General features: G+C 46.8%; 1 protein-coding gene across 2 annotated transcripts; it reads left to right on the top strand.

Annotated features, from left to right (window-relative positions):
• The first annotated feature begins 1,885 nt into the window (after window positions 1-1,885).
• On the top strand, window positions 1,886-20,701 carry radil2a (Ras association and DIL domains 2a). 2 transcript variants are annotated; one of them, XM_037477303.2, is made up of 17 exons: window positions 1,886-1,990; window positions 2,255-2,442; window positions 3,309-3,638; window positions 3,996-4,231; window positions 5,274-5,602; window positions 6,973-7,659; window positions 8,142-8,179; window positions 9,312-9,481; window positions 9,576-9,688; window positions 11,792-12,011; window positions 12,097-12,269; window positions 14,050-14,197; window positions 15,137-15,318; window positions 15,414-15,738; window positions 18,946-19,091; window positions 19,584-19,723; window positions 19,822-20,701. In XM_037477303.2, the coding sequence occupies exons 2-17, from the start codon at window positions 2,315-2,317 to the stop codon at window positions 19,904-19,906; spliced, it is 3,450 nt and encodes a 1,149-aa protein (XP_037333200.2). In that variant the 5' UTR covers window positions 1,886-1,990; window positions 2,255-2,314; the 3' UTR covers window positions 19,907-20,701. The 2 variants fall into 2 exon arrangements, with proteins under 2 accessions (XP_037333200.2, XP_037333201.2); XM_037477304.2 differs by having other exon boundaries at window positions 1,895-2,442.
• Window positions 20,702-21,126: the final 425 nt, after the last annotated feature.

Below are 21,126 nucleotides of genomic sequence, written 5' to 3'. Positions count from 1 at the left end.
TCATTCTTGATAACGTTGCTGCAAAATTACTTTTCATCACACTGGATACTAAAGTTAACAGTTTAATGTTCGTGCAACAGACGTCTGTCCTGTGACAAATTCAGGTAAAATAAGGTCTATATAGTGTTTATATCTTTCACATAGTTAGCTAGCAGTTTTGTTACGAATTTTGGCACCAATCAATGCACATCATCTTCACAAAGTGCTATAGAACGACAGAAGATCTGATTACCACGAGGGCCGGATGGCTTCCAGGAAATGTTCTTTAGTATCAATTTATGTTGCTTTAGTCCGCTTTAATTTACCTGTGCACAGAAAGAAAACGCCTGATTTTAAGAAGCTCATTTGGGTCATAAATTATTCTCAAATTAGATAATAATACTTTTAATTATTAACCTGCTTAATTCCTGTTTTTTTCCTCTTCACGACTAATGATTTCAAACTATGTTAAAATATGTTTCGGCCTATTATTCTTTTCACCCAATAAACCAAAAATATTTGGTTTGGTCTTTGCGATGCGGTTTAACTTTGACATCAAAATGACACCACGCAGTGACCTTGTCGTTGCACGTGTGTCCCTGCACTCCTCATTTGTGAATTTCTCAATTTTTCTTCCAGAAGTAAGGTCTGCTGATTCTTGTAACTCCCTGTAAGACAGCTTCTTTTTTTTGTGTGTGGGATGGAGCTTCGCTGCAGTTGAGCGGGCTGACTGACGGACCTGATGGAGACTGACGTGCACTGACTGCAGCATGATGCCGTTTGCAGAAAATTGTAAACATGAAAGTCCGACCTGAATCCTCGACGCAGCTCGCTGTCGCAGCAGCTGCAGGTGGAGCTCAGTCACATCCGCCTCTCACAGTTACTCAATACCACAAAATGACACAGGCCAATGTGTGTGTATATGGGTCGGTGTGTGTGTGACAAAGTTAGGTACTGCGGGTGTTCGTGGTGCCTTAAACATGTGTTTTTGGTCCCTTGTATGCATGTAGGTCATAGAGGCTTGTGTCGAAGCATTTGATTTATATATTGAAAAAAAGCTTGTAATGTGCATTGTACAAAACACTAACACAATGTTCCTGTTGACATGTGTCTTGCAGTGTTTACTTTACTGCCACTAGGTGGAGCGCTTGATGAGCAAATTACTCTCAATTGGCAATATCATTTTAATGCAGTTCTGCAGCCACTGCACCTTCAGTTTATTACATTTTTGATAAAAGTATGATAAAAAATGCCCTAACCCTCAGACAAAATCATTAAAGTTAGATCACTAAGACAACCTGTCATGCATAGGTTTTAGGGTAGGATTAGTTTTTTTTAATGTCTTATTTAATCTGGATCTTGAACAAATATCCAGTTTTATTTATTTAAATTAATTTAAATTTAATTTAAATTATTTCCCTTGGCTATTGCACATCATATACAGTTTTGAAACAATACGAAAATACAAAAATACTCAAATTGTATGTATTTTTACGTACATATATGTTATTTTATCATTTCATGTGCCATATATTTACTATATATGATAGTTATTTAGTTAATATATTGAATCTAGTTATAAATATATTTGTATTATGTTCAGAGGGTGGATTGCTGCCAGACTTCGACCAAATCAATTCGTTTTATCATTAGAAAAAACCCAAGGATGAATGGAGTTACTTGGTAGTAATTACTGTAATCTTTAATATCTTTGTAATATCTTAATGAGGAAACTGAGTAGGACTCCACTCGTGGGTCCCCCCCTCTACGTCTACGCGTGTATGTGTGTGTGTGTGTTGGATTAGCCCCGCCCACCCCTTGGGACCAACATCCGTGACGCCGCGGTGACGTCACACGGAGTCTCTGGTCCCTCCAGCGGCGGCTTGCCTTCATTCAGTCCGCTCCCGGCTCACCGGCGGACGGTTAACGGGTCTCACGCTGGTCGTTGTCATGGACCGAGGCTGTTTCTCTGCTCGTTCTCCAGCTGTTTCCAGTCAGAAGCGGACAAACTGTGCGTGGAAACGTCTCTGCTGCTGAATCAATATTTTCAGTTTGGATTTTATCCACAAGGAAACTTGAGTTATTTCACTCCTTTTGGAAAGTTTCGGACTAACGGTCGCTCTCTTGATTTTTCTCCCCTGGCGCGTGAGGCACTTTTTAAATAAACGTAACACAACTTGTGTTTAACGCGGGCATACTCGGAGCATTTCTACACCTCTTGGTGACTTTTAAAGGGGTCTTTTTTCTCTCTCTCTTTGCGGTGGACTCCTCTCAGCTTCCTCCAGCTAGCTAGCGGCGCAGAATGCTATGCTGTGGTCCTACGTGAGACAGCATCATGATTTCAGAGGAGAGGAGCAGCCACGTCAATAAACAAGCCCTGACCTTCCCGGTGGGTTTACTCATCCGCTCCCCGAAGAAGCGACTGGTCCAACTGGGGAGGAAACCCAGCAATGGGTCTGTCCAGTAAGTCCTCGTTAACAACCTCTATTTGCTCTATAAACAGTAACGCATGTTGACATCAAGTCACCCGTAAGCAGGGCGGGAATACGGGGCGACTTAAGGACAGCTTTCAGGTGTTTCCACTTTAGTGCACTACCACGTCACTACATCTATCTTACGTCATAAGTCACTTCAGCACTCTTTACTTTACCAATGCATCAATCGTTATAGTCAAACTGTATATGTTTGTATTGGCTCATTGGTCATTTTACTTTTGATTATGTCTAAACTGTTGCTGCTTTCACTTAAAGTGTAAAGTATCACCACCATAAAGGGATGAGTCTGCTGATGGCCTCGTTAATCATTATCTACAGATCAATAGTTGTTAATAAATCCAATAATGAAGACTTATTCATGGGATGTAGGGTGTCAACAACAATCTTTAATGCCTCTTAAACGCCTTTAATGGAACTTAACTATCTAAGAATTTTCCATGATATATTCCCATGATGCACACAATAGAAAGGTTTATGTTTTAAGCTCATGCTTTGTCTTACCATTCTGGTTTTATGTCACTTTTTCTCACGTTACAGACGTTTTTTCATTAACTTCCTTTTTATTTTACAGCCTACGTTTAGCATTTAAACCTGGTAAACTCGCAAAGACAATTTTTCAATTCACCTAAAACATAAACATTTAGTGTCTAAATGAATATTTCAAGTACTATAAAACCACCTGATGTATTACAGTGTTATCTGCAAAGAGTGTCACATGTAAAATAAAAATACCGGCACAAAAGTAGCGTGTTTCTGTATGTATCTGCGTTTTAGGATACTCCACGATGGCTTTGTTCAGGCTGGACAGGCTAACCGTGTCCGTCGTCCTCTCAGGTCCAATAACTCGGACGTCACCATCCGCTCCACGGAGAGCGCCGGTGTCCGGCAGCCGGCCAAGAGCAAAATACGCCGCCACAACAACAGGCTCTCGACCGTCTTCAACCACAGCCCGGGCAGCGGGCGGCGCGGCCAGGCGCCCGGCGGCGGGACCCCGCCCGGCGACCTCCGTGCCACGGACGACCCCTCGGAGCTGTCCAGTCTGATGTCCGTCCCCGGCATCCTGAAGATCTTTGGCTGCGACATCTGCCAGGGGACCAACTACAAGAGCGTGCTGGCCACCACGCAGTCCAGCGCCAAGGAGCTGGTGAAGGAGGCCTTGGAGAGGTGACACATGTTGAGTTGAACATGAAAAAACATGACGAGTCATGGCTCTGCAACCGCACCACTGCTTATTACCTCAAATCCTGTCTTAAGAATTGAATGCATGGTAATTGTTCAAAGCATTTATTTAAAAAGGGTATCCAAGTTATTTTGATTCCAGCTTTGAAATTTGAAAATTTAATGATTTTCTCAATGTTACATATTGTAAAGTGGATATTTTTCCTATTGATATGAGTGAAGTGTTTGAGCAACATTTCACTTCTGCCCTGCAGCCGCCAGCAAAGCTAACGGAGTGAATCGTGCTCGTTTAATCTGTCCGGAGGAGAGTTGGTTTAACCCCCGTCCGCCCTGGTTGTTCAGGTACTGTCTGGAAAAAGAAGACGCCGGCCACTACGTGCTCTGCGACGTCATCGGCAAGACGGGCGCAGACAACCAGTGGAAGAGGGAGTGCTTCCGGGTGGTGGGAGACAACGAGAAGCCCCTCACGCTGCAGTCCCTCTGGAAACCCAAGGAAGGCTTCTCCCGGCGATTCGAGATCCAGCTGAGAGCGAGCGTGGAGGAGCAGAGTCTGAAGGACAGAGACACGGTCACAGCAGGTAGACACGCCCACCAACGCGTCCCAGCTTGTCGCTGGTGTCCCTCGTCACGCGGCGGTTGGTCTCAGAGGAGTCCATCACGGCTTCCTAGTGGAGCTCGGCTTCATTGGTTTCTGGTGATGAGTTTTGAGAGGGTTCAGAGGGGTTAACCAGCGCACATCTAACCGTCTTCAGGACGTCCTCGCGCCCCGGGGGATCAATCACTCCGTCTCGGTTGGGGGCGGCGGGGCGAGCCTCGCCTCTTATTGCCGGCTAACAGCCCTCATTGTCCGGCTTATCACCAGCTGGGACGGAGGACGCGGGCCGGCATGTGAGAGGGTTCAGGAAGAGACAAAAGCTGCAGCGCGGGATAGGAGGAGTCGAGGCGGCGCGACTCTTATCTCGGTTTTAGGGCCCGTTGAAACGCGGAGGCTCAGCCCCCCCCCCCCCCCTCAGAATATCCTTTGAAGTATTTTACTCAAATCACACTTTTTGGGTGTTGATGTTGCATTTCACCGTAGTTAGTTTATGTCTTAACGTGGCCGTTATCAGTCAAACCAGAGACCTCTATTCCGACCTGCTCCGCTACAAAATGAGTGTTTTAGGCTGTGGGCCCGGTCCGTCACTCTGCTGCTGGACAATGTGGAGAAACACCCACTTCCACAGCTGATAAGAGTGGCAGAGCTGGCGGCTGTGAAGCCGGGGGCTCGGTGGACATTCCTCTGCGCTTAATGGCTCCAAATGAGCTGAATGGTGTTTGTGTTACGTCAGGCTGCCGCTGTCAGATAGAGCCGCCGGTCCCATCTCCCTCTGCCCGCACATTTCCTCCCTTTCCTCTCCACATGGGTTTCATTTGAATTGGTGCCAGTGCAGTGAAACGGCGAGGTGCGGTTTGGTTAGTTCTCAATGTTCCTTTTTTTTGAGGATTTCAGCTTAATAAGCTTTTCTTTAGAGATACATTGTACACCATGACTAACTGTGTCCTTTACTATGAACAACCTTTTCACGTTGACAATGCAACACGTAGCGCTAGGTTGGACACGCTGTCCTCTCGTCCACCCAGGCATCAACGCTCAGGCTCGTAAGCTGCAGAAGAGCCGCTCCAGGGTGACCTCGCTCTTCGTGGACGGCAGCGGCGAGGACGCGGACGGACTCGGCATCTGGCGGAGCCTGAGCGAGATGGACCTGTCTGCGATGGGGAAGGAGGCCCGGCGGGCGGCGCAGAGCGCGCTCAGGGAGGACCCGGAGGCCGAGGCCGACAAGGAGGTGCTGCGCCTCGGCATGGAGAAGGAGGAGACGGAGAGCAGCGACGACAACACCACCCAGTACTCCATCCACCCGCCCTTCGACTTCCCGTACTTCCTCCTGCTGCAGGGCTACAGCCACAGACAGGTGAGAGGCATATCTACTGTACGAGCTAATGGGGCAATGCAACGTTTAAACGTCGACTCTGTTAGTTTGAGCCACAGATCTGATCTTTGTACAGATTTAACAGTTGTGAAAAGGTCAACAAAGGCCTCACGAGGTCCTCGAGAGTCACCCGGCTGCGTGTTGTCAGGCTGAGGCCAAACAGCAGCTTACCTAGACAACAGGGTGTGAAGGACTACATGAGGGTGTTGGATTGAACCCCGTTCAGGGGGTCATGTGGAGGCCAGCGGGGACGGAAACACTGTGGCTTTGGCTCAGGGGGTGTGCTGCAGCCTCAGAAGTGACGAGTCGCCGTGTTCTCATGAAGGACAAAGTGTTCAGCTTACAGTCTGAAGGAAACCTGCTCAGGATGTTTGGAAGCAGGAGATTACCCGATTAAAAACACACTACTTAATGCAGCCTCAGCTCTTTTTTCACAGTCAAACAGGCCCTGGCTGGCTCTGAAGTGTTCCGATCCAAAGCTCTTTGACTTAAAAAGGACAAAAATAATGAAACAATTATCCAGATAGTTGTCTATTACTAAATAATAATAAATTAATAGGGAGTTAAAAGGAGTTAAAATTGAATAAACTGCACTTTACCTGGCGTCAATGCTAAGATACATCCAAAGTCACAGTATTCCTGGATTCTATCAGATTGTGCAGATATTCAAATTGAAACGACCAAACTGGACTTACTGTTCTGTTGTCATATCGTGAGCCTCGTCCTTTGAGCAGGAGCCAACAGACGACGTTGATGATACCGTATCATCACTAATAAGCTGATTGTGCTGACCCCGAGGTCACGGAACATCACTCTTAATCCCTTCTCTTCCTGTGTCGCTCGCCGCTGCCGTTCACACGCACCCTGGTTCCTTTCCAAACGTTACGCAGGCAGATCAAACCCCGCGACACCGGTTTCCCACCAAGAGTCTGAGATTAAACAGATTCAAATAGAGCCGACGTGTTAACAGAAAAATAGACCTTAATCGACTCATGGTTAAATGGATTTAGCTTCTCCGGTGTGAACCTGGGTCTTATCTTAGAGGACAGTTAATAGCTTTTTGAGGGGGTCTGAGGCTTATTATTCACAGTCAGACTTTTTTTATGATCTGCAAAGCTACATTGTACCTGTCAGAGGTATAATTCCCTGATTGGTTCATCGTTTGTGTCTCTTGAAGTGAATCCAAATACTCTTTAATAATAACTACAAAGTTGAACACTATCCCAAAGAGATAATGTGACTCTAAACGGAATATCTTTGACAAGACGTTACATTTAGACAAATAGCGGATCAAATGTTTGATCGTTATTGAGGATTTTTCATTCACAGCCCTGAATTGCTTCCTTTCACAGGATTTTGTCATCTACCTGATGAGTGGCACCACCACCATCTTTGGCTGCTGCAGGGAGCACTGTAACGGTGAGGACGAGGAGCGGCTGAAGGTCGACATCCTTCTCTTCGCCCCCGACGTGTTGCCCCAGCACTGCTGCGTCCGACGCCTGGAATCCAGCAGCCCGACCCCCCCGGGGGAGCACAGGAAGACCCTGACAATGCTGAAGCCTCTCCACGGTGCCCCCGTGACCAGAAACGGTTTCCTCCTCAAGGAGGAAGTGGAACTGAAACCGGGGGACCTGGTGAGCTTGGGGAAACACTACCTCTTCATGTTTAAGGATCCTACCAGCACGTGGGGATCCGTGCAGACCCCTCTGTGGATGAACCCGCTCTGCCCCGACCCGGACGCCTCCTCTTGCTCGTCGTGCGGCTCCTCCATGGCCATGACAGGGGCCTGGAGCAAGCCTTCGCCGCCTCGTTGGAGGGACCTGGAAGGCACCGAGGCTTTGGTTAGCTACGAGAAGGAGCAGGAGGAGCGGGTCCTGCAGGAGGTTCTGGATATGTTGGACCCCGGCGGGGACGGACCAAAGCTGGCGCCTGCTTTCCTGCTCAGCCTCTGTATCCAGCACTCGGCCTGCACGTTCGGGCTCACACACTTCAGACAGCTGCTGCTCCGGATAGCTGCACAGATCCAGCTGGCTATGTGGGTAAGGATGAAACTCTGGATTCACACCGTTTATGTTGAAAAAAAAATTGGATTGATTTTTTTTGGGGGGGGGAGTCAAAATATGTTTTTGTTATTTTTAACAAAAAGTTAAAAAATTGTAAAACGGTCAAGTAAAATTTGTTTTAAAGGAAGGTGAAAAATATTAGGTGGAAAAATGTTTTAGAATAAAAAAGTAAAAATATTGTATGTAAAACATGTCATGGGAAAAAATGTTTTGAAAAAATTGGCAAAAAGTAAAAATGAATTTAAAACAAGTCGAAGAATGTTGTGGAAAAAAAGTCAGAAAATATTAGGTGAAAATTGTTTTGGCAACATCAATGTGGTAGAAAAACATCATGTAAAAATGTCTATACATAATGTCTTCAGCCTGTTCTAATATCATCAAATGGCCATTAGGCGTGTGTTTAAAGTCCATGAGATGTTTCAGGAAATGTATATTTCTTCTATTTGTGGTCTTTTTAGGAGAAGACAAAGGTACTTGCAGCGATCCAGCCAGAAACGTGAGTAAACAAAGTGTCTCCAGAGACACACTAGAACAGCAGCTGCTGCCCGCCGTGATATACGGCTCCTCCCGCTTTACTGCCTGAAGGAAAGAGGAGTCAAAGTCTGATTTTACTACTATTTGCTCCTCTAAAAAGCAGTGAGGTTTTTTTTTTTTAATGCAAGCTGTTCAAAGAGGGATTTTCCCACATTTGAGGAACAAGTTTTCTCATGAACATTTCTCGTGACGTCTTGCTCCGATTATACTTCAGGGGCAAAGAAACCAAAGTTAAACTCCAAATACTCTCAACAGAAGTGAATGAGCGAGTGAACTGTGACTTATGAAAGATACAAGTCCAAGATTTTTAACAGCAGCAACTAATAATCAGACTTTTGTTTAACATGTTTATCAAAGCTTTGTTCAGGCCATACAGAAGAAGTCAGTTTACAATCAAATACAACTGGGAAACGCAGCAAATCCTCACATTTACAATCTGGATGAATGAGCTCAACCATAATTGATCATAAAAAACTGCAGTGATTCACTCATTCAGAATATTGTGTAAACAGCAAAGGGAGGTTTGCTGATGACGGAGCTGTAACATCAACAATGACCTCATCGGCAGGATGGGAAAGTCGCTGAAGCTCAGTTTGAGCAGTATTTTTTGCCGATTTGAAAACAGTCCCGACTTGGTTATCTTAAGGGTAAACAGAGGATAAACTCCACTTTGTGTTAAAAAAAAAAAATAGATCTGAAGCCAAAATAAATGCTTCAAGGAAACAAGTTCATGTTTTTCCGTCCTTGAGCCGTTCCACACACCTGGCTAGATAATAATGAGAGGTTCTCTGACTGGGAAGACGTGCAGGTGAAAAAATACGTGTATACTGGTGTAAAAAATACGTGTATACTGGTGTAGACGGAGGGTTAGACTGTGATGGGGTGTATTCATTAAATGAAGCCTTGTTGGGTTCTTGCAGCCACACCTGAGGGGTGCAGCTTGGTAGCCTGTTTTTATTCTTAATCATTGAGTCCTGATTGGTTCTAATGGGTGATTAATCCGAATGTCAGAATATTCCTATGATTTTTGCAGCGTAAGCTGCTACTCTTTAGGGCTTCCTGCACTAATCTCTTCCTCTGGGCTCCTACGTTAGCGGCCCCAGTGACGAGCAGCCCGAGCGTCTCCGGGTGCTCAGCATGGAGGAGCTGATCCCAGGTCTGCAGCCGCTGCTCCTGTGGATGGCCAACTCCATCGAACTGCTGCACTTCATCCAGCACGAAGTCCCTCGGCTGCTGCCCTGGAGGCAGGAGCAGGAGGACACAGGTGCACAAGGACGCGGCGCGCTGCGTAGCTTTGATGTCATGGTTGCAGGCGTTGGGAGTGTTTGTAAAATGCGTGTGTCCGTGTGTGTTGTCAGGGCTGTTGGACTCTGAGATGTCCTCCACTCGCACAGCTTGTGAAGAAGCCATGACAGTCCTGGAAGAAGTCATCATGTTCACCTTCCAGCAGTCTGTCTACTATCTAACAAAGGTTACACACATCTGAATACACAACACCTTTTAACACACTCTCGAATGGGCACCTCCGCCTCACATCCTTTTGACCTGTACAATCTAAGAGTCGGTCACATGTGAATCAGGAAATTGGGCTGTGTAAACACAAAAAATCTGTTTTCATTTAAAATATCCCACATAGAAAGCCCAATGACAGAATGGAAACACCGACTCTGTCTGGCCCTCTCAGTCAGGAAAGGCCTGAGAGATAGTGAGCAGCTTTTCTTTTCCACCGAATGGAATACAAACAAAAAGACAATCTTGTTCCCAAGGTGACACTGATTTCACACTGAATAACAACCCCAGAATGGTGAGAACCGCTGGAAGAAGGTCTGAAGGACTTTTCGAGTCTTGAAGTTGTGTTACTGAACTATTGGAATCAAGTCAAGTGAAATATAGCAATATAGACCATTTAAAATCATTCAGTGATGACCAAGAGAGATGTAAGTAAAATAAATGTTAGAAAAGAGTCACAGAAAATACTAAAGCAACTTCATTGTATTGATAATAAGCGGGACACAAACCATGATCAAAAGGCACTAAGAGAAGATGGACTGAAGAGATCAGATTATCTATATTTTTATCAGAAGGGGGCCAGTCACTTTTCTCGGAGCTGTCACATTTCAAATCAGTAATCAATCCTAAACTTAGGTTGAAGGGGAAGCACAGCTCCAATGATCAGGGAGGTGGGATTCAACAACAAAACTGAAAAAACACATGAGGGAACAATGAAGTGGGGCCTAAGATGGAGTCTTGTGGAACGCCACGGGAGAAAAGATGGTTTATACCACTCTAGTGCTCTAAATACTTAATTAGGTACTAAAATCCCAATGAAAGCCCTTCAATTGCCGCTTAGTGTGCGTCTGACTTTGCTTTGTGTAGTCAGCAGTCAACTTGGGTTTTACAGCCCGACAGGACTCTCCCAGACTGCGTATTATGCGGCTTTCCCATGTTAAAGATGTTCATTAAAGGCTGTCTGGCTCATGCAGAATCCAGTTAACATCCCAGCAGTCTGTGGAGCACCTCCACCCAGCGCGGCGAGGAAGGAAGCAGGAGCAGCCGGTGCTGCTGTGTTTTTTTGTACTTTGAGACATATTTCTGGCCTTTGACTGTACAGCGTCTGCTCTTCAGGCTTCAGGGAAATGCAGCTGAAAGGTTTCTTTTATTTCAGTTTCTGGAATCCACCAAAGTCTGTTGTCGCTTTTGAGGCTTGTTAATCGAGCAGCAGCAGCTTGGTATTTTAGCAGTAACATGCACTGCAAGTCCACAGTGGAGAAGTGTGTTGAGAGAAGAGGAGGTTCTGTTTCCTGCAGAGGAAGACAAACTGTCATCAGAGAAACACTCAACAGGAAAAGAAGGGTGGAGAGAACAGTTCTCTCATTGATTTCCTGTCAAAAGTGCCTCATCGTTCATAATGTTCACTTCTTCTTTTCATGCTCGCTAAGTCTTTGTAGGAAAAGAAAATGAATATAACTTTGCCAAGAAGGCCTTCAGTCAGCTGTGACATACAACACAAGTTGAGTGCCGAGTAGAACAAAAATAAATAAAATCTAGGAAGAATCTTTATTCAAGTGTGATGCACAGAGAATGTGTTTAAAACATGGTTAGCAATCTGTAGGAATCATTAACCATCGCGTCCGCTTTCAATCCTCCAATGAGCCCAAATCTGCCCAACAGATCAGCTCAGGCATGTAGGCTTATTCTCTCAGTCTGAGGTCATTATCTTAGGTGTGTGTGTGTGTGTGTGTGTGTGTGTGTGTGTGTGTGTGTGTGTGTGTGTGTGTGTGTGTGTGTGTGGGTGATGTCATGCCATGCAAACAATGGCAATGTGAGAAGGAGTCGAGATAAGACTCGTATCTGTGTGAGAGCTCTCAATGGCTTCAATAAAACCGCTTGCAAGACGACTCTTCCGTCTTATTTATCAGTGTGACCGGTTTTAATGTAGTTTAATTGTCAGATAGTGTGTTTTTTTTTCGTTTTTTGTGAAGCTCTCCTGCAAAGCGCCCTGAACGCGGCGTGAGGGCCGTCCTCTCTGAGTCATGACATGCAGAGAGGTAACCGGGCCCACCTGTCTCCACAGAGCATGTACTCGTCTCTGCCCGGTCTGCTGGACGGGAACCCGTTCTCCCAGAGCGGTCAGCTGCGAGCGCCCGACGGACTCGGCGGCGTCCTGGAGGTCCTGAAGGAGGCGCTGAAGCTCCTCACAGCCTTCCAGGTCCACCCGGACATCTCCTTGCAGCTGTGCGCCTACCTGCTGTTCTTCATCAACGCGTCGCTGTTCAACGCCCTCATGGAGAGAGGTGAGCGCTCAGCTGACAACCAAGACAAAGTCACGCCGGCATCAGCTGTTTGCAACATCTCGCTTCTGAATGGTTCGTTCTTCAGGGTCCGTCGCCGGGTTCTACCAGTGGTCCCGGGGGGTTCAGATCCGGGCCAACCTGGACCTGCTGATGGACTGGATCCAGAGCATCGGTCTGGGCGATCTGGCCAACGAATACTTCCAGAAGCTCTCTGCCGCCGTCAATCTGTTGGCCACACCCAGAGAAACCCTGCAGCAGGTCAGAGGACATCCGCCTGAGCCTTCCTGTTTGTCTCTCTGTGGGCGAGTGTTGCTTTCACTGTCTTAGAGGTGTCAGTACTTTTAGTACTCGCACTATCTCTTAAGAAGTCATGTGCACTCATGTATTAGGTGCAAATTGTTCCCCTCGCAACCGACGCTCTTCAGCTTCAGCTCCTTATCGTTGTGATAACTGTAGACTGATGATGCCGTGAAGATTAAAGCCGTTGGTGTTTCCGTGTGTGCTTAGGAGAAACAAACTGTTACTCAAACACCTCGAGACCGACATCCTTATACGTGCTGTCACCTCTGTTAGCAGCTTTATTCCCCCTCAGGCTCACCGCTCCCTCAGTTACTCATTCAAACCCCAGTCACACGTTGTGATCTCAGCTGGCTTTGTCATAAGCCAGAGAAACAATGGTGAGTCATGTGCTACTTCAGATGCTCACAGGCCAAATGTTTTCTCTTCTTTTACAATGTAATCTTAATCTTAACAGTAAGCTACAAACTGCACAGGCAAACCTCCTTTTAGATACATATTAAAACGGTTTGATAACTGGTTTTTCACACAAGATTATTACGGTTATTTGACCAACTCCCAAGATTGAATGTTGTGAATAGAAGCTCATCAGCTCCTAATCATTGTAGAGAAGTGAAAATACCTAAAACACAAAAAAAGAACACAACATTTCCTGCAAGGTGAGCTAATGATTCACCTGGCTTGTTGGACGATTGTTGCGTTTGTTTTTCATCGACGCAGCTACTGAAAGCTGCTCTGCCTGTTGGGGGGGGGGGTTGGAAGGTTGCTCGGAGGCCGGTGGTTTGATTCCTCCGTGCCCCGCCATGAGGTCACTTGCGGCTGCAGAGCACACGCCCTCCACTGCGGTTTCCATCTGGACTTGTGTCATTTTTTCTTCTAAGAGACTGAGGTGGCTCGCTGCTGGCTCGGTAGGTCACACCACAGCAGGACGTCCTGAGCCGTTACTCTGAGGAGGAAACATTTCATGTCAGACAACAAACCCAGTGTTTATAAGCAGCCTTGATGCTTCAGGAGAAGGGAAAGGACACGACATCGTGTCTCTCGTGGGTTTAATTATGGCCCTGGCGTGTCCAGGCAAGTCTGCCACACCAGTTCAGACTAACAATGTCACGTCTGGAATAATCCCATAAACGTGGCTCATCCTCCGGGTCTTCTCTGTCAAACCAGGAGATCAAATACTAGCTTTCTCAAATGTCCCATTTCACGATGAGAAACTTTAAACATTTCACTATACCCTACGATTGGTTTAAACCCCCCCCCCCCCGCATGCAAATGAGAGAGCAGCAATGAGTTCTGGGGGAATTCTTGTTTGTCGCTCGCCATCATTCTCACAATTCACAAAGAGTTCTTTAAAGCTGCTACGAGGAACTGATTCTGTTTTGATGCTGGTTTGATTCTGGCGGCCCCTGTGGACACAAGTGGAAGTGCAGCCGGGCACCAGGGTCTACCTAGAAAACCTCTCATTGAGTTTACGTTTGATTTATAGTCAGTTTAGATTATAAATTGTTATATTCAGTCAAGATTTCAATAATAAGCTGCGTAGCACTTGGTGCAGTATCAGGAAATATGTGGTGTTCATGCAGCATGTCAGGAGATATTATAGATATTTTTTATTATTATAGCCAGAGATATTATAATGGATTCAAAATGTATCGAGTTTATCTGCACCTGCAACATTACGGTCCTTCATGTCTTCACAACATCTCTAACCTCAAGTAATGTTTCCTGTGTGCGCGTCCAGGCGTCCTGGGCTTCTCTCAGGGCCGAGTTCGCCGCCCTGAACCCCGCTCAGCTCCACCACATGCTGACGGAGTACCACTCCGGTAAACCCTGTCCCGCCGGGTGGAGCCCGCCAGCGGGCAACGCAGAGGACGCCGCCGTCAGGACGGGTGAGTGGCGGTGATTCAGGTGAAGAAAGAACAACAATGAAATGAGACGATTTTTGTGAACTGAGTGCAAAATGATTGTCGGGTGAATTAAGGATACGAATAGTTGTCAACGGCAGCTTGAGACCATGAAAGCAGGCGGCCGAATATCATAATCACCTGGTGGAGATAAACAAAGGAGAAATCACATGACCACCCTGTTTACTGCAAACTAAAGGAACCCGACTCGTCTTTCAGCAGGAATCCATCGAGCAGCATGTTCAAACCTGACAGAAGAAATACAAAAGTATGGTGGTACATGAATTATGATCTAATGTTTTCATCATCGAGTCTGGTGCAGTCAAACAATCTTTTGTTCTGTTAGAAAAGTGGTCCTGATTCTTTGTTTAAAGGGCAATTAGTTTGAGTATTTCATGACACCACTAAATAAGATATTCTCACCGGGGACAGAAAGATACAAACAAAGGCAGTGATTTGAAAAAAGGCATTTAAAAACAAATATTTCTATAATAACTTATTTGGATAATTGTATTTATTTAAGACAATTTATTTATTTATTCTTATTCTTGTTAGAAATCTAAAATAGTTTTTACTTTAATTCACAATTTACTGCAATTTAAATCTGGATATTCTCCGTAAAGAAGGAAGGAAGGAATGCTTTAATACTAAAATACAGCTTTACACACGTGTGTGTGAGTTAATCCCGTCCTGACAGTCTGTCTCCACCAATCAGCTTCAGTGTGTTTCCTCTCCAAGCCGCCGCCCCCTCGCTCTCGCCTGGTTTCACCCGCCCCCCCCCCCCCCTGCTGCGTGGACCACACGCACACTGCTCCCGTGCTTCCAACACGCGTTTTAATTCGGTGTTAACCCAAATACGGCGGCTGTGCTTGGCGCCGCTCGGGCGTCAGTCGGTGACGGGTGACTTTTGTTTCCGGCCTGCAGCCGACCTCCTGGAGAACTTCGACAGCCACCCGCCGCTCATCCTGCCCGACGGCCCCTTCCACCTGGAGCTGGGCAAACCCATCGTGGAGCCCGCGCTGTTCCAGCAGCTGGCCCAGCTGCAGGAGTTCATACGGCGACTCCCCCGCGGTGACCCCGCAGCCGAGCCCGACGCGGAGGAGCAGGTAAGGAGCGCGCCCCCCATCTCTCCCCCCCCCCGCTGAGCCCCGAGCACCTCTGTGTTTCTGCATCTAGGTTTCATTGACTTTATGTTCAGCAGAGTCTCAACGGGGCGGCTGCAGACAGACAGTCATCGGCCGCGGCCTTCCGGGACCCTGACCCGGTGACCTGCCCCGCCCCCGCCCCCCAGGCGCCTCAGGCCCGAGGATCCCACGGCGACCTGAGCTGCTGCGAGGCGGTCCTGACCCAGAAGCTGAAGAGCCTGGAGCTGCAGAACACGCTCTCAGGACACGACGACATGGGCTACACCAAGAGCCTGGCGCTGGACCCGTCCTGCCTGTTGACTCCGCCCAACACCCCGCAGGGGATGGAGCTGTCGGCGCTGGAGGCCGATCTGCAGGAGGGGGCCCGCCAGCAGCGGAAAGGTGAAGATCTGCACACTTTAATTTAACACAGCAACGTGTCAGTCAACGCCACACGACAAACACATTGATCGGGTTGTTGTGATCAGAACCACAAAGTCCTGTCAGATTGGACCAATCAAAGCACATCTTGATAACAAGGAGGCGGACAAAGCGTACATTACTTAATACATACATCTGTGTGAAAACCAAACTATTGTAAAGATGTGGCTGAATCATGAAAGGTTCTGGTATCAAACCGCTGAAACGTACAGACAATTTAAATGATTTATGTTGATAAGAAAATGTACTCAACAGAATTTATAACATAGATCTCATTCTTTTAAGACATTTTAAAGTGTAAAAGTTACATAATACATCCGGCCTATCCGGGGTGCCCGATAGGCCGAAGCAGTACCGCCTCGTAGACGTCGAGTGGGGGGAGATGACCGAAACGAATGCTAATGCTAATTAGCGATCGGACGCATTTCATTTCATTCCAAAGCAACCCAGGCGGACACCAGTAAGGTAACGGCCAAGAATGTGCGGGATGCTTGTGCCCCCCCCCTCCCCCCCCCCCCCCCCGCTTTAAAGTGTCCAAAGACACAAGCCGCTGTAAAACATGACCTGAAGCCGACAACAGGAGCCAATAACCAGTCGACATGAAAGCAGGCATGATGTGAGCTTTTCATCCAGATGACACACAGCTGTGTCACCGTCTGGCATGAGGTCACCTCTTAAAAGCCTCCATCGCCCCCCCTCCGGCCCACTGAAGACGTGAAGGGAAGTCTTTAGTGACTTGACCTCCGGGCCACATGAAGGCGACACAAAGGTCCTCCCTTCATCTCCGGAGGTCGGGGAATATCAAGGGGAAGGTGGTGCCGGGTGGGCTCCCAGAGCGTTTCCTCTCCCACCCCGATTGTTTTGGGACGCCTTCGTCATGAGGTCATCCGTAGGAGGGAGAGGGAGTCAGAGTGAAAGTGGACTACGTCACTCGAGAAGAGCTCAGGTGATACTGAAGCATTTAAGATGCATCAGTGGAAACAGTTACTGTTACTTACAGGGATTGTTGGTGTTTTTTAAAGTACTGTAAGGTACTCTGAAGTACTGCAAGGTACTCTGAAGTAAACTGCAAACATCTGCTTCATTACTTCAAACGATTCCAAACTTCCATTTCTTCGGTTTCTTAATGAACATTTAGGCCAAATGAGAACAAACACGTGGAGGCTGATTTCTCAATGATTGAATCTAAATGTTTGTCGGCTCCGGATCGGATCAGAACCAGACCTTCAGAAAGCCTTTTGGTCACATGTAATGCAATGTTTTAAGGGGTTGAACCTGTGTTAATGCCCCTCAGACCCCCCACTGGGGGTTTAAAGCTGAGGGATTTTGTTGATCAGAGGGCTTTGCTCTAATTGGTCACTTGTATTATGTTTTCTCCGTAGGTGCCTTTTTTAAAAGTCATTTTCTTAAAGGGTTTGAGGATTACATTGAAACCATCTGAAGCCATCTGGCAGCGTCCCTCCATGTGCATCTGTGCTAATTAGCAGTTTAAATACTCAATCTGCCACACAGGAGAAAAGCCTGCTTACACTGATTTATTATCAAAGAACTTCTCACCGATGTCAAATGAATGTTATTACAGAACATTAAATAGTCTCAAATACTCAACTCAACTTTATTTATAAAGCACTTTCAACACCACAAGTGGAACCAAAGTGCTGTACCACAAAAAAACATTAAAAAAAATAATACAAAACATGTGATATACAAACCTTACAAAGCATTATCAAATGCTACAGAAAACAAGTAGGTTTTAAGCGCACTCTGAAAGACGCCCAATGAAGCTTTTTACAGACGGAGGAAGGTCATTCCAAAGCCTGCAACAGAAAAGGCCCGATCGTCTTTACCTTTTAAACGGGTTCGCGGAACCACACGAAGCAACTGATCATTTGAGCGTAGAGATCTACTGGATTGACACCGGCTGATTAAATCAGTAACATACTCAGGGGCTAGACCATGCAGAGACTTAAAAACATACAGCAGTGCTTTGTATTGGATTCTGTATCTTACAGGTAACCAGAGTAGTTTAATTAACACCGGAGTCATGTGATCTCTCTTCTTAGTACCCGACTCACACCCAGATACAACACATTACAATAATCCAGACGTGATGACACAAAGGCGTGAACAACCTTCTCCACATCATTAAAAGAAAGGATAGATTTCAATTTAGATATTGATCTAAGATGGAAGAAGCTATTATTAACAACAGTATTGATTTGCCTGTCAAATTTAAGCTCCGAGTCAAAAATGACACCAAGGTTCCTCACACTAGACAGTTTTTTCCCAGGAAACAACCTTAGGCAGTCATCATCACGCACCCCTTATTTCCAAACAAAATCATCTCGGTCTTATCCTCATTTAGTTGGAGACAAATTTTCGCAAGCCAACACTTAACTTCTGCTAAACATGCATGAAGAGACTGAATGGCACCGTTATGCCCATGTTTCAGAGGTAAATAAATGTGAGAATCTTCTGCATAAAGATGATACTGGATCCCAAATTTTTCAAAAATAGAACCTAAAAGGAGCATATGAAGGGAAAATCCAATTGGTCCCAATATAGAGCCCTGTGGACCCCCACACAGGAGGTGCAACGGAAGAAAAATGAAAGTCCTATTCTTTGAGTATGAAGAGAACCATTTATACATCAATAATGATTCAGGTTGTTTGGTCAAAATGTAAAAACAAATGAGTGAAGATGTTTTTGCACACTGGGGGGGCTCCATCGTCCCACCGCCCCGAGCCGTATCTTGGCCTCTGTGGTTTTGGCTAACGGCTAATGTTATTTTGAAAGTTTGGTAATCCTTTAATCTGGTGTTGATGTCAGGAGAGAAAAGAGCCGCGGCCGATCCGTCATGGGAATTTACAGTCGGGTTGCTGCGTGGAATCTTAATTGGTGGCAGCATTGTTCAGGGCAAGTCCTGCGTGGGGGGGGGGGGGTGCATTGTCGGGAAAAGTCAGGGGGAGTTGGGGGTGTTTGAGCGGGGGGGGGTTGCTACTGCTACTGACCAGACAGGAAGTGTCTTAAAGCGACATGAGCCCGTCGGCCAATGGGAGACGTCACGATGACTAAAACCCAACTGGCAACACGTCCTTTGAGGGTTCAAGCGCTGCGTCATGTGATGACTGTGTCTCCTCTTTGTCTCGCCCGTGTCTGTCTGTCCAGCCAGTGGACGAGCCGACAGGAGGACGCAAGCTGCAGAAGGAGGAGAGGAAGAAGAAGACGGAGGAGGCGGGGTCAGAGAGGAAGTGTTCGCGGTGGAGCTCCACAGGGGACCTCACGGACTGGGCCTGGCTCTGGTGGACGGCTCGGTGAGAACTTTGTCTTCGCAACTACTTACAGGTTAACGTGAGAGGACACAGAGGACCGTCGTGTCGCTGCTCGGATCTGATGAAACTAATCACATCAGACCGCAAACTGAAGGGATTTCTCCTTGAAATGTAATGACCGGAGGACAAAGCCTCAGTGACACGTTGCTATTGGGTCCTTAGTCATTACACACTGATTCATGATGGTTTCTATGCATGAGGACATTTGTCTTATTCATTCTGCTTTAACCAAGAAATAAAACACACTATTATATTTATACTATATACTGTATATATTATGGGTGTTGGATAATTCGATTTGAGTGTTTTCTTGTTTCCGAATGTTGTGATTCAAACATTTCAAATGGAAAAAAGTGATAACTTCCAACACGTTTTTACCTGTGAACGTAAGGACCTGAGGGTCCTACATCGTCGATCCGTTGGACCACTCGAGGAGGTGACTACCTCTGAACCTCATGGTTCCTGTTTTCACAGAAGACTCAGCTGAGGATCAGCGGCGTTTACGTCAAGTCGGTGGTTCCGGACTCTCCCGCCGCCCGGTGCCAGAAGCTGAGGGCTGGCGATCGCATCCTGGCCGTCAACGGCGTCAGCGTGGTGGGGATGGAGTACAACGCGTGAGTATTAAAGCGCACGTCACGAGTGCCCCCCCCCGCTGTGTGTGTGTGTGTGTGTGTGTGTTGACGGCTCGGCGTTGTCTCTGTTTGGGTTCCAGCGGCAGAGAGCTGATCCGATCCTCGGGAGACTCCCTCAGCCTGCTGGTGGCGAGTGGCGAGGGCTCGGCCACGACTAAACGCTGAGGGCGGCGGAGGATCAAGCTGCAATCGGGATTTCTGCGGTTTCCCCCTTCCCGCTGCATGGCGAGTCGGTGCGAGGTCACGCGTCCTGCTCCTCGCGCAGCCAACAGGGACGAAGCAGCGGGACGGACTCACTCTTTCTGCTGACTCAGCTTGTTTCTGTGGACACACGCGTGAGGTTTGGCCCCGAGGAGAAAACAAGGAATACAACACTGGGATCTAATTTACTGGGATTTTTATTATCATCTTCTGTAAAAAAAAAAAAACATTTTAAACAATATTCTTTTTTTCACATCCACTCACACACTAATGAAACCAAAGCTCCACATTAATTATATTCTGCTGATTCACTTCCTGCTTACAGTTAAATGAGAGGATGTTAGCTTAGCTTAGCATAAAGACTGGAAACGGGGGGAAACAGGTAGCCTCTAGTCTGTCTGCGATGGTCATGCTAAGCTAAGCTAGCCCCCCCCCCGGGGGGCTCCGGCATCATCTCAAACATGTTGTGAATCCTCTCAGCCAAAAAGCAGCTAGAAAAGTAAAAATTAGTGAAGTTTTCCTCTGAAGCCTCGGGACGAAATATCAAACCTCCCAGTGACTGATGTGAGGTCAGTTTACACGACAAACACCAGCAGCCATGTTTGAACGTGTTTAACACTGTAAGACAAACTGCTACAGTGTTCTCATCTCAATCCTTGTTAAGTCCAAATATATTGATACACAGTATTATTCATAGTATTTTGTAATATTTATATGGTGCCGTATTTTTGAAAACGTTGGAATAAATGTTATTTTGACTTTGAAGACGCCTCCGGTTGTTCCTTCTTTGAACCTGAACACCATGAAGTGTGTGTTTGTTGGAGCGAGCTACATCGGCAGGGGGGGGGGGGGGGGGTGGAGGGGGTGCTGGGTGTGTCCCGCCTCGGCACGCTCTAGTGGTCGGCCACCAGCCGCTGTTTATAGCTGTGGTTTCCACCAGCAAAGCGATTTCCACTGAGTCTGGATCAGCACAGCTTGGACCCCCAGGGCCTCGATGAAAAACACACCATCCCCCCCTCCCCCGCAGCATTATGACATGAGTCCTCTTTTAATCTAAAGGGGCACACAGACACACAACATTTCCCTTCATGTCAGTTTGTGCCTCCAACGCTTCACTTGAAGGCACAAACCGGCGGGTTTATTCTACAACGTATTCTTGATCCTGATGGAGCCTTAAACCCACC

Source organism: Pungitius pungitius, chromosome 12 (genome assembly GCF_949316345.1).
Source record: "Pungitius pungitius chromosome 12, fPunPun2.1, whole genome shotgun sequence".
Taxonomy (NCBI): Eukaryota; Metazoa; Chordata; class Actinopteri; order Perciformes; family Gasterosteidae; genus Pungitius; species Pungitius pungitius.
This window is presented reverse-complemented; position numbering and strand designations above follow the sequence as displayed.

What these genes read in the sequence shown, in the direction of transcription:
- radil2a (XM_037477303.2), top strand. Translation starts at nt 2,315, where the DNA reads ATGATTTCAGAGGAGAGGAGCAGCCACGTCAATAAACAAGCCCTGACC. An exon ending in CAGAGACACGGTCACAGCAG is followed by an intron (nt 4,232 to 5,273) that starts GTAGACACGCCC and finishes TCGTCCACCCAG; the next exon opens with GCATCAACGCTCAGGCTCGT. An exon ending in GTGGGGATGGAGTACAACGC is followed by an intron (nt 19,724 to 19,821) that starts GTGAGTATTAAA and finishes TTTGGGTTCCAG; the next exon opens with CGGCAGAGAGCTGATCCGAT.